The sequence below is a fragment of the Ipomoea nil genome, unplaced genomic scaffold (assembly GCF_001879475.1).
Source record: "Ipomoea nil cultivar Tokyo-kokei standard unplaced genomic scaffold, Asagao_1.1 scaffold1770, whole genome shotgun sequence".
NCBI classification, from domain to species: Eukaryota; Viridiplantae; Streptophyta; class Magnoliopsida; order Solanales; family Convolvulaceae; genus Ipomoea; species Ipomoea nil.
Genome location: NW_017618198.1, coordinates 990,007 through 1,003,323, shown reverse-complemented (window position 1 = coordinate 1,003,323; position 13,317 = coordinate 990,007). Strand labels below are relative to the sequence as shown.

At 34.7% G+C, this 13,317-nt stretch overlaps 1 protein-coding gene across 1 annotated transcript; it reads left to right on the top strand.

Annotated features, from left to right (window-relative positions):
- Window positions 1–3,145: 3,145 nt before the first annotated feature.
- Window positions 3,146–7,911, top strand: LOC109192261 (protein ENHANCED DISEASE RESISTANCE 2-like). Its single transcript, XM_019342834.1, has 18 exons — window positions 3,146–3,706; window positions 3,822–3,896; window positions 4,032–4,085; window positions 4,177–4,292; window positions 4,410–4,522; window positions 4,620–4,666; window positions 4,766–4,866; window positions 4,963–5,058; window positions 5,144–5,208; window positions 5,303–5,374; window positions 5,467–5,604; window positions 5,872–6,389; window positions 6,488–6,589; window positions 6,668–6,718; window positions 6,794–6,937; window positions 7,234–7,329; window positions 7,413–7,514; window positions 7,604–7,911. Exons 1-18 carry the CDS (start codon window positions 3,554–3,556, stop codon window positions 7,700–7,702), a joined length of 2,142 nt encoding a protein of 713 aa, XP_019198379.1. The 5' UTR covers window positions 3,146–3,553; the 3' UTR covers window positions 7,703–7,911.
- The last annotated feature ends 5,406 nt before the right edge of the window (window positions 7,912–13,317 follow it).

Sequence of the window (13,317 nt, the reverse complement as noted above, 5' to 3'; positions counted from 1 at the left end):
AACCTGTGATCTCAGCTACTGCAATATACATCAGCGATCTGAAACCATACAATATAATGCAATAATATAGATATATAAAGAAAGTCAATAATTGTGACTGGTTATAATCCGCCTAAACTAATGCCTTACTAACTGTCCAATGGCCTAACCCTAAGCCATTAATTCTAACAACAAAAGGATTGCAAAGCCCAAGGGTAGTTGGGCGGTTAGAGCATGATTCTAGCTTGCATTAGAAAGTAACAAGTTTTATAACTATGTCATATTTTTTGAGTATAACCTGAAAATGCAATTAGGTCGTTGAAAAAAAAAAAAAAACGTAATTAGGTCACTGAACACTCCAAAAACGTGCAATTAGGCCACTGAATACTGTAAATGTATATAATTTTACCGGATAGCAGGTTACCATCAATTTTAGCAAGTTACCTGCTTACGTGGCAGATGAGTTGATATTTTAAATAAATTTTAATAATAATTTTTTTTAATTGAAATAAAATTAAATAAAAAAAAATAAAACCAATGGGTGGCTGGGTTTTTTTTAATAATTATTATTAAAAATTATTTAAAAATTATTAAAAATACCAACTCAGCTGCTATGTAAGCAGCTAACCTGTTAAAATTGATGGTAATCTGCTATCAGGTGAAATTGCATACATTTGGAGTATTCAGTGTCTTAATTGTACTTTTTTTTTTTTGGTTCAGTGACCTAATTGCATTTTCATGTTACGTTCCGGGGCCAATTTGAACCTTATTCCAAAAAAAAAAAAAAAAAAAAAAAAAAAAACGGCAATGCAATTCGGAAAGGGGAAAAGAGCATTTTTATTTTACAAAATGTGGTTTATAAGCAGCCAGTACAAGTATATAATTAGTAGTTTAATGTTGATTAGTGATAAGTATTGGTGAAAGAAAATGGCTGCCAAAGTTTAGGAGACACAAACGTACAGTAGAAATACAAATAGTAAAGAGGATAACAGACATGCAGAATTTTAGTTTGGAACATATAAACATTAAAAATCACAACCAAATAAATTTATGAACATTTATTGTATTGTCGAGTACTCTGTACATCAACTATATTTATTAGCAGTAGAGTTAGACTTGACTTGAAGGCATGGCCTAAAATAACAATATCCAAAACGCATTAATTTGGGAACAGTACAAATTATTTTATTTTTAACAAATAATAATAATAATAATAAATAAATAAATAAATAAATGAATAAATTGGAGGCATAAAAATTTAAGGGTATATTTGAAAACGTGAAAAACTATTTCTGAAAATATTACTTGTTGAAAACTGTTTTATTTTTAAGATAATTTTTTAAAAAACAAATAATATACATTTATTTCTTATAAAATATTAATTACTTAAATTGATAAATGTAATAACTCTCACATAAAAACTTAGGAAAAAAAATATAAAAACTGAATTCTTTTAAATTTTTAGGTTTTGGACCAAGTCAAGTTAATACACACACAAAGTTTGGCATAGTTTAGTCTAACTCGATATAGTCCAAATAGTAACTTGGGCATATGGCTGGTTGACCCACTCATTTAACATTTTAATGCCACTCGAAGAGAAGGATAGAGAGAAAGAGAGTCCAACAAGAGAGAAGAATCTGAAAATGTATTTTGTATAAAAATTTTGAAAGATATTTTTCTCCAAAATATGTTTTTTTTTTTTGACAAGTGTGTGTATATTTCTTGGACAACCAAATACTGAGAAATACAAAAAAAATAACTTATACATTTATGAATTTGTGTATTTATTTTTGTTATATCAATCTATTTGGTTACTACTTGAACTAGATTAACTGGCCCGGTTAAACTTTAGGTTGGATCAAACTGTAAAAAAATGTCATCCAGCTCGACCAAGCATTCAAAAATTTAGAAAATTAAGTTACTATTATTCTTTTAACTTATTTACTTTGCAATTATTAAGTTTAAGTTAGGCCCTTAATGAGAACTAACAAATATTGGTGTAATTGTATTGTTGAAATGAATGGTCCATATTATTTTGATTTTAGTATTTTTTTAATTATTTTTTTTCTATTTTATCATATATTATATCATTTAATTTTTCTAAATACCCCGCATTCCATCAATGTAAACTTTGTTAATTAACAAAATATTCCATTAACTATTTATTATTGTCAACTTACTCATCGATTTTAATAAGGAAAGTCTTATGTTCGAACATCATCCCAAACAAAATTGACATAATTGTTAAACATATGCTATGAATAAGTGTATTAAAAATACAAAATAAAATTTAACATGAACTTTGGTCAATTAGTTAGAATCACGCCTTACTTTCAAAAAAAAAAAAGAGTTAGAATCACGCCTTAGATATTGATAAAACGGTACATCTAATTTACAGTATATATTCAACACAAATGAAAAATTATGTCTATTATATCATTGTCTTTTTTTTTTTGGGATGGGAGGGGAGGGGGGACTTGGTTATGTTTTTGAAGGTGCACTGCGTCATTGCACTAAAAGTGCAGTGAAGCACACCAGAGGGAGTAGATGAAATCAAGAATTCATTTTGGCAGAAATGACAACAAGAGGAAGCATGGATCAGGTCAATTAATATGATTTTGTGTTGCAAAAATTATGTTTGGGTACTATTCGGTGACTGTGCTTAATTTCCTCTAATACTGCTATTACACCGGTTAATTCAACATTTATGCCACGTATCATAGTTATACATTCTTGAAGTATTTACTTTATTGAAAAATTTAATAATCTTACATTGATATACATACACTAGCATACTGAATAATACTTTAATAAATTCTGAACGGACCGTAAGTTAAAAATACACATTGTGCATTAGATTATTCGCACAATGCGCATGTGTTAACTAATATATCTGGTATAAATATGGAGACAACAAACATTGTTTTCCAATATTTTTTTATTAGCTTATTATTTATGAATCAACTATATATCAACCTATCTTATCTTTTACATTATTCTTACCGGCCTGGCCTGCATGTTTAGTCAAAGGAGGAAGGAGAAATGAGTAAAATGACAATGTCGTCAACCTCTCTCTACCGCTCTCTCATGGAGAAACTATAACAAACGGTTTTTCAAACGGGAGGAGGGGAGAAGAGAGTGGAGAGTGGAGACAGGACAAACTGCAACAAACATCATCGTCCTCCTCCTCACCATTATCATAAAATCCCAAAATCTCGACACTGAAAAAATGGCATTGTTTTCACAATTCTGAGAAACCTCTGCCACTCCCGACGACGTTGATTCTCTGATTCCCTTTTCTGGGATCAGAGAATCCTCGCCCTGCCTTCTCTCTCACCCCCTCCCTTCCGCCCGCCATCTCCTCATCACCTTCCTTCTCTTTTTTTTTTTTTTTTTTTTTTTTTTTTTCCAGAAGAAAAAAGAAGGGATTTTTTTTGACGATATGAGCTTTTAATTAATTACTTTCACTTCATTTGATCGAAGGGAAGGGGAGGAGGTTCAATTGGTTTTCGTTTCCTTCTTCAAAAACAAGAAAAGATTGAAGCTTTTTGTTGATTTTAGTGCCAATATAATAATGGTTATGCCTCTTTCCGATGGAAACATGGAGGGGTGGCTTTATCTCATCCGCCTCAACCGGCTTGGCCTCCAGTATTGTCGCAAACGATACTTCATTCTTGAAGATAACTGCCTCAAGAGCTATAAGGCAGTCCCCATTACTGGAAGAGAGGTATTATATGTATATGTATATATATATTGTTGCTTAAGGTTAATGGGTTAGAGTTTTAAGCACTAATTAATATATATACAATATCAAACTGGGAAATTTAATTTATTCTTGTCAGGAGCCATTGAGAAGTGCAATAATAGACTCCTGCATCCATGTTCAAGACAATGGAAGGGAGAACTTCCACAGAAAAGTATGTGACTAATTAATTAAAGACATATATATAACTGTAATTAAGCTGTAAAAAACAAACAAAAAGTTTTAATTTGTTTCCTCCCCTTTGAATCCTAGATTCTAACATTTTTATTTTATGGCACCTTAATTACAGGTGTTCTTCACTTTCACCTTGTGTAACACCTCTAACCATGATGATCAACTCAAGGTATATATGCATGCATGCATGTGCTTCTTCTATATAATCCAAAAGTTAGTTCACAATGTTCAGTGGAGTGATAAAACCAGAGATTTTGTAGTTTGGAGCAAATAGTCCAGAAGAGGCTGCAAGATGGATCCGGTGCTTAAGAGATGCTGCAATTAATCCAGAGAAGAATTTAAGGGCACCTGCTATAAGAAAATGGCAACCTTTCAGGTAATTTCTTTGCTTCATATCCCTTCAACAAGAATGAGAAAGGAATCAGTTTTGGGTATCCTGCCTAGTTATCAGATTCAGTAACTTATAGGGCTGTGATTATCTTGGTGTGCTCAGATTGAGTGTTTCGTCGAGGATGGCCCGGACTGATGCATCTTCTACTCCCGTGGATGCAATGACATCTGATGTTATTGGTCCTTGTCCATGGAAGATCTTTGGGATTCAAAATGGTAATTAGTACATACACATGATGAATTCTTGTCCAAGAACAAAAAGGAAATTGGTTTTTTCCTGTTCTAGTTTATGTCACTGCTGTTGCTTGTTCAGGTTTAAGGATATTCAAAGAAGCAAAAGATAGGAATCCAAACGGGAAGGTTTGTCGATCGATCTGTTTAACATTCCATCCCCCCCTACTTTCTGATATCTGTGGATGTTATGTTATACTTGATGAAATGTGTTTCTGTTTTTTTCAGCACTGGGATGGCCATCCAGCAATAATGGCTGTTGGGGTAATTGATGGAACCTCAGAAGCCATTTTCAAAGCCCTCATGAGTCTTGGCCCTTCAAGATCAGAGTAAATCCTTTTAAACTTATAATGATGGGAACCTGAATTCCAGATTCTGAAACACAAATGTCTTATGTGGACCATTGGAATGGTTTTTTTTTGCAGATGGGACTTTTGCTTCTGTAGGGGCAGTGTGGTTGAGCACCTTGATGGACACACAGACATTATCCACATGCAACTAACCACCCACTGGCTTCCATGGTTAGTTAATTAGACTTTTGGGTAACACAAAAAACACTTGAATCTTGGTTCTTTCTTGCTTCAAGAACACATTTTTATTCTGCAGGGGGCTTAAACGAAGAGATCTGCTTCTTCGTCGTTACTGGAGAAGAGAGGATGATGGCACATACGGTATTGGCATTCGAGAAACATAAAGTTCAAATCTTTCCACTGGTTTTAGTAACACATTCCTAATCACTATTATATTCTCTGGTGTTTGATGCAGTAATCCTTTATCATTCTGTGATCCACAGTAAATGTCCACCACAAGAGGGATACGTTCGAGCTACTGTTAAAAGTAATGTAATCTTTACCCTCTTTCTCATAATCAATGTGAACAATGTGATTGATTTATGCAAACATTTCTGGTTTTGGTTTGGAATGATTTAGGTGGTGGACATGTTATAACTCCTGTAAACCAAGGCAAATCGAGTACTGTAAAACACATGCTTTCTGTTGATTGGAAGTCCTATCTAAGAAAAACAACCTCGAAATCCTTAACCATTGACATGCTTGGGGGAATTGCAGGTAATTCGATCATCGTCTGTTCATTATGATGAAATAACACCACACTACTGAAAATTATAGAATTTCCGACCACCTGAAAGTGATTTTAATCAAGTCGAAAGCCTTGTTCCGACCACTTTTGGTATCCGGAAAAATCTGTGTTGCTATTTCCGACCACTTTTTGCTTTCAACTTGATTTAAGATTACTTTCAGGTGGTCGGAAATTCTATAATTTCTAGTAGTGCCAGTTTCTGTATCAGTTTTCACTCATGGAATCTATTGTTGCAGCACTGAGGGAGATGTTTAAGGCTAAATCTGGAAGCTATTTCCCGGACCCTGCTATGAATGAGCTAACAATAGATATCCAGTTGCCTGTTAGCGAGAAAGAGGAGATCAAGAATGAAGTTGTTGCTACTGAGAGGATCGAAGAGGATACTACCGAGAAATACCCTTCAGCTTGTTCGAGTATTGTGGAGCTGGACGATGTGGCTGATGAGTTTTTCGATGTTCCTGAAGCCTCAGACGACGAACATTCAGACCATGGATGGCCTAGGAGCACAACCCCAGAGTACCATGAAACGCCTCGACCAAAACTATCTTCTGCTGCGTGTTTTGTCAGAAAATTGCAGGATCTTGCAGTTCAGAAGAACTTTCAAGAAATCGTCGGTGGAGAAGAAGGTGCCAAAGGCTGCTATGGTTGCACCCTTCCAAAAGATGCAAGTTATAACATGCCTGGCAGTTGGGCTGCTGCTGATACCTCGTCGTTTTTAATCCGAGGAGAGAAGTATCTCCAAGACCATTCAAAGGTGCCTCTTTTCTTCTTTTTGCCATTTTGAATTAAGGATTAAGGATGTCATGTTTTGCTGTCTTTAAGGATACCATGTTTATGGTTTTTTTTTTCCAGATTACATCAAAAGGCACATTGACACAAATAGTTGGTGCAGACTGGCTACAATCTGAGATTCGCGAAGATAATCTTGCTGCTCGCCCCGGGAGCATTGTGCAGGTATCTTTTCATGAACTATTTCCTGTCTATACATATATATATACATAGTATCTTACTCGAATTTTACGCGGTTTGTAGAAATATGCAGCACAGGACAGGCCAGAATTCTTCTTTGTGGTCAACATTCAGGTAACTATAGTCATTACAAGCAGAAAAAAACCAGAAATTGACCATATACTGATGCCACAAAGTTGCAAATATCAGGTTCCAGGAGCAACAAGATACTCCCTTGCTCTATATTACATGCTGAAAACTCCTCTAGCAGAAAACCCTTTGCTCGAGCGCTTCGTTAATGGAGATGATGCCTTCAGGAACTCAAAGTTTAAGCTCATTCCATACATCTCTAAGGTCAGTACTTATTGAGCATATATAGCCATTAATGTGCAATCCAACTATCAGTTTAAGCTTTTAGTTGAGATGGAGCACATGCTTCAATTTGGTATCAGAGGCATCTCAGCGTCACCCATAAGCGCGACTACGGTCCACGTGTTGCTTGAAACCCACCGCACACGTGAGGATCTAACTATCAGCTTGGGCTTTTAGTTGAGATGGAGCACATGCTTCAATTCTTCTCAGTATCTATCTGCAACCAATCGTTTTCCATTCTGAAACAAAATTTCCTGCCTGGCTGGATGTTTGTTTAGGGATCATGGATAGTGAAACAAAGTGTGGGCAAGAAGTCATGTTTGATTGGGCAATCACTTGAAATGAATTACTTCAAGGGCCAGAACTACTTGGAGGTAGGTAGCTGCATTTTATGGTGTCATATGATGTTTGGATCTTCCATTTGCAGAAAATTATGATGTTTTCTTGGTTTTTTCAGCTTGATGTTGATGTTGGATCATCCACAGTTGCAAGGGGGGTTATCAACCTTGTTCTAGGCTACTTGAACAATCTTGTTATAGAAATGGCATTCTTAGTACAGGTTCCAAATGAACGAGTTTCAGTGTGTTTCATTTCTCGACTTTTATGACAATGTCACTTATAATAATATCTTTATGATGATCTTTGTAGGCGGACACAGAGGAGGAGCTCCCCGAACACCTATTGGGAACGTGTCGGCTTAACCATTTAGACGCGTCGAAAGCGGTTCATACTAACAGTATTAGCTAAGAAGATGAGTCTCCCTCAGGGCATTGGTGCAGGGCTAACCCAGTATAACAGGACTCTACACACAAGAGCAAGAATGGGTAGAGCATTAGTTTTGAGGGAGTTGCATATTTTTTTGTTTGAAGTTGAATGAATTTTTGAATAATTATTATGATTTTTGGAATGTATAATTGTTTGGCCTAATATAATTAATTCTTTCGTTCTTCGTTGTATTATTGGTTTTCACAAATGCCATTTCCTCTTGTAGAGTTAACTATATAGTACATTGATATGATAATAATGGCTGCCGTTTATTTTCATTAAAGAAAATGGTTTTGAATCATAATCTTTGGTATAACCATTCAATCGTTATGCTCTGGATATGCTGGACACGGGTAACAGTGCCCAACGGCACTGTTATCTTTTTTTTTTTTTTTTTTTAAAAATTCAGATTCATTATAGGAGTATTTGTTCATAATTTTATTACTATATGTTTATAATTGTACTTTTATAATGTCAGAGCTCTATGTTCATAATTCAATAATTGTACATTCATACTTTCATAACTGTACATTCATAATTCAATAACTGTACATTCATAATTCAATAACTGTAACTTCATAATTTTCGAAGCTCTCTATGTTCACAATTTTAGAGCTTTATGTTCATAATTTTATCACTATATGTTCATATTGTAAGTTCATAATGTCAGAGCTCTGTGTTCATAATTCCATAACTGTATATTCATAATTGCATAACTGTACATTCATAATTCCGTAACTATACATTCATAATTCAATAACTGTAAAATCATAATTTTCGAAACTTCATGTTCACAATTTTAGAGCTCTATGTTCATAATTGTAAGTTAATAATGTCAGAATTCTGTATTTATAATTTTATAACTTACATTCATAATGTCATAACTGTACATTCATAATGGCACAAACGAATAACGCCGTTAACGGCGAGACAAAATTAATTATTTTTTAAAAAAAACTGGAATGACGTGTTTTTCTTAAAAACGACGTCATTTTGAACTCGTATCCACAATGCATTGTGGACACGGGTCCAATGCATAATTTGCCATAACCATTCGCCTAGAATCTATAACATGAATAATCAAATAAATTTTTTTTTTGGACTGCACACAAATATATATATTTCAAAAGTCTAAAGGGTTTGGACTACCCAACTCAAGGCCCCTTGTCAAGCCCAATTTTACCAATAAATTAAATTTAATTCCAATCTAATTGCAACTAAAATAAAAATCTTGAACACTAATAATTAAAAAAATCAAATAGATAAATTTTGAAAATTATAGCCCCGTGCCCCTGTTTGGTAACATAGTTAGAGTATAATTCAATTTTGGTTTATTTGATCAGTATTAGCTATTTGATTTGGTTAAAGAATCAATATGAGTATTTAATTAATTAGCTTTTTGTAACAATTTATTGTTTTAAAATGCTAAAATTCAAAAAGATACTCAAATCAATTTTTTGATTAACTTTTTAAAACAGTCATTTTGCATGTAATCAGCTATCAGTTAATAACTAATTTACTAAACATTTTTTTACAATAAGCTATAATCAAACTCACTAATCTTATCAGCTAAAAACTATTTACCAAACACTCTTTATGCCTTTTATTTGGTCTCACGTGATACTATCGCTCTCTCTCCGGCGCATATAACGGCAGTCACGATCGCCGATCGTGGTTTTATTTTTTGAATTATTTTTCATCCGTTTGCATGTCACCATCATCTACTCATTATTTTAAAATAAAAGTAATAGTTATTAATGTTAATTACGCAACAGCACATGGTGAAACGGTGTTGTTGCGGGGCAGCTCACCTCTTACAGGACACCATGTCGTACTACCATAACACATTTGGTACTATAATCTTTTCTTAATGTTCAATCACTTTGCTCTCTTTACATGTACACCTATATATTTATATTTCGTATTTGTCCAAATCGACATGACCAGTGTATCTAAACATTACGAGTTTAATTCTTATATCTTTTTTGTTGAAAGAGTTGTCTTAAATGGATCACAATTAAGACTTGATTGGATCAATTTTTACGCGATACGAATATAAGTGAAGTACCCCATAAAGAATAATGATAATAATCTTATATTGTAATCGAGTTGTTCGGACAATTGACTTGATAATCACAAAATTTTAAATTTAACTTTTTGTAGGGTATCTATTAATCTTATTGGTTTGAACCAGTCAAGTATAGACAAACTAAGTTGATTTACCTTGTGGTTTTTTAATGGGTAGGATTACAAGGGGACGTTTTGCTGTTGCGGATGCGGGGAATGTTGGAGTAATGATGACTAATGTACTATACCACTATAGAACTTGGCTTGCCGGGTTTTTAAAATGAGTTCTACTACATAAACTCTCTAATCATACTCTATAAATTTTACTTCCTGACGTGGCGAGTATTGATATGCTACCTTTTTTCATGTGGGTCTCAATACAAGTGTCTACATGTAATATTTTCCTTAAAAAAAAAAAAAAAAAAAAAAAAAAAAAAAAAAGAACTTGGCTTGCCGGTTAAGATTAATGGTGTCTACATGTAGAGCCGTCAAAAATGGGTTTTACCCGCCGGGTCGACCCGTCCCGTACCGTCGTAGGTAGGGGACGGGTTCTTCAAATTTTGATCCGTCAGGAGGCGGGCTTTTTAGTCCGTCCCGCCTGGGTCAAGGGTCCAGACGGGGCGGGTCAGGCGGGTCACGGGTTTAGCCCGCGACCTGCTAATACATATATATTTTGTATATATATTTAGTATTTAATATATGTTATTTTGGTTTGTGTAATTGTGTTAGTGTGTTATAACTTATAGGATTATAGATTTATAGGAATACAATACTAGGTAGTGTTACTGTACGTCTATACAGTGATTTTTTTTTTTTTTAAGGATATTGTACAATGATTTTTTTTTTTAAATTAACACAGTGAAAAAATTGATTGGCGGGCTAGCCCGCCCCGCCAGCGGGCTTTGGCATGGCGGGGCAGGCCGGCCACATTCCAAGCCCGCTGAGAAGCGGGCTTTTTAGCCCGTCCCGCTACGAGGACGGGCTTTGGTGTGTTTTGGCCCGTCCCGCCCCGCGAGACCGTTTCGACGGCTCTATCTACATGTAATATTTTCCTTAAAAAAAAAAAAAAAAAAAAAGAACTTGGCTTGCCGGTTAAGATTAATGGTGTCAGGGTTTGTCACCTGGTCCATCCGGTAACTCTGTCGGCGAGAATGTGTCGGCACCGACACGCCAGATTTCATTCCCGGTCATCTTCCATTGCACCATTTCTTTTTCTTCCATTTTATTTTATTGTTCAACATTTTTCAGAGGTTGAGAAAAATTTTGTGCACCGCTTTTGAAATTTAAATCAGCTTTCTGGCTTTTCCCCTGGCTATGCAGACGTGTATTGTCTTCTCCTAAATAAATTGAATTCTCAACTCGATAAAATATTTAGAAAGATATAAATCACGGTGGCTCAATGGCTCAGCAGAGAGTGCCAAATACCGGTGTCCTTTTTGTGCATAATCTCCACACTACTATTGCCGATGTTCGAACTTTAGTCTCTTCCTTCGAATAGTATCTACTGAACTAGTGAGTTAAAGTGTTAAACCGGTGCGGGTTGCAAACATGTATTGTCAATTGTACCGTACGTCGTGGCATATTTGAGCATTCCAAAACTTTTTTGTTAAATGTGTTATGTTGTTTGCTTTCTTGAACTTGATCTGCTGGGGCAATCAATTTTGATTGTATGACACAACAATATAGAGAGCGGAAGAGAGAGAATAGAACTGTACGTATTCTAGTACGTATTTGGTTAGATTAAAGAATCGAAAATGCAATAAGCATCCAAAAGACAAACTTACTATGATCTCTACATTGCTACATAGATATATATAGATAGATTAATGATTAAATGAGAATCTCTCCTACAGTGAGAACCTGCGAACCAACATAAATACACACAAACTATTTCAGGAGTAGATTATGTGCATTGTGCACTGAAATATGAGATTGTGTGCATATATTTTTAAGAGTAAATATTTGATGCACCGCTGTTGTATTAGCATCTATACAACGCCGTTGTATAGATGCCACAATCCAATGGCATCTTCTTGATCAGCCCTGTTGTATAGCATCTAATTTTTAATATGACGTTAGTTTCGAGATTTTTATAATAAATTTATTGAATTTTCCGTTTGAACTTTGAACTCGAGGGTGGAGATGGAACCGTCAAAGAAAAACGATGAAGGGGGGGTGCGGGAGGTAAATGATCACTAATGCCCGCACGTGATCAGTTACAAACAAGAATATGGAAATTTTGGCATACCTCACGCCGGCTTCATCTTGACCGTCCAACTTAATTTCAACCCACGGCTATGATACTGCTCCTCACTATCCACTCAATTCAACCATCAAATACCGCTACTTTAATTTGGTATGTATATATATAAATGGAAAGACAAATTAATGCAAATTAGGATATTATTAATATTTTTGTGACAAATATTTTCTACAAAGTATTCAATTATTCAATGTTACGTGTAATTAATATATATGTGATCTAATTTATTATATATTCATTTCTATCGAAGACAATATAATTTCTTTGTAACGAAATTGAAGTTCATATATTTTTTGCATTTGTAAGAATCTTGTGGTCTAATGGTACCAAGTTGAACTTCCACATGGGGCCTAACTAGAGGCACTAGTTATGAACGTCTGCATTGTAAGACAATCGAGTCAGTATCTCTACTGGAGTTCGAACTTTTGACTTCCTATTTAGGAGAGCCACAGTTATTTTTGGAATATATGTATATAAAATGATGTGTTATTTTTTAATCCTAGGATGGTATGAGTGTTGTGTATAGATTTGTTTCTCCTAAGGCAGAAGTACAAAGAAGTTTGGTAGATTCTTCAAAAAAAAAAAAAAAAAAAAAAAAAGAAGAAGTTTGGTAGAAGGTAAAAGATGAGTGACATTAATGGGATGGCGCATGTGCAATGGTCACACTCCATGAGCCGTCGGTGCAGATTTGTTATTTTCGGACTATCAAACACACAATATAATTGTCTGTCACTGTCGTTTCAGTAAATCAAGCAATAATTTCCTCTTTTTCCTTTTCTTAATTTTTTCCAAGTCTCATGTGTGCCCACACCCCTACCTACAATTGTTATACCATTAACCATGGTTTATATTGCATCAATCCTTATACCACGTACCAGAGTTCATAGTGCACGGTAGACTACGGTACATGTGTATATGTTTTATGTTGTGAGTTTTTGTGTCTTGTGTTATGAAATTATGTATGTTAAGAGTATGAATTATATACCTGAAATAAATTAATAATTGTATCTTATGTTATGAATGAACAAATTGCATTTTTGGTCCTGTGAGTATTAGGGTACTGACAATTTGAGTACATGACTTTCAAAACTCACAATTTAAACCTTTAACTATGCAATTTTTGGCAGATTTGGTCCTCCGGGCCAAATTGCCGGCCAATTTTGGCCGGAAAAACATAAATTGGTTCAAATTGTTTTATGACGAGGGTAAAATTGTCATTTCACTCCCTTTCTTCTTCGTTCTTCTTCTTCTTCATCGCCAGAATTGT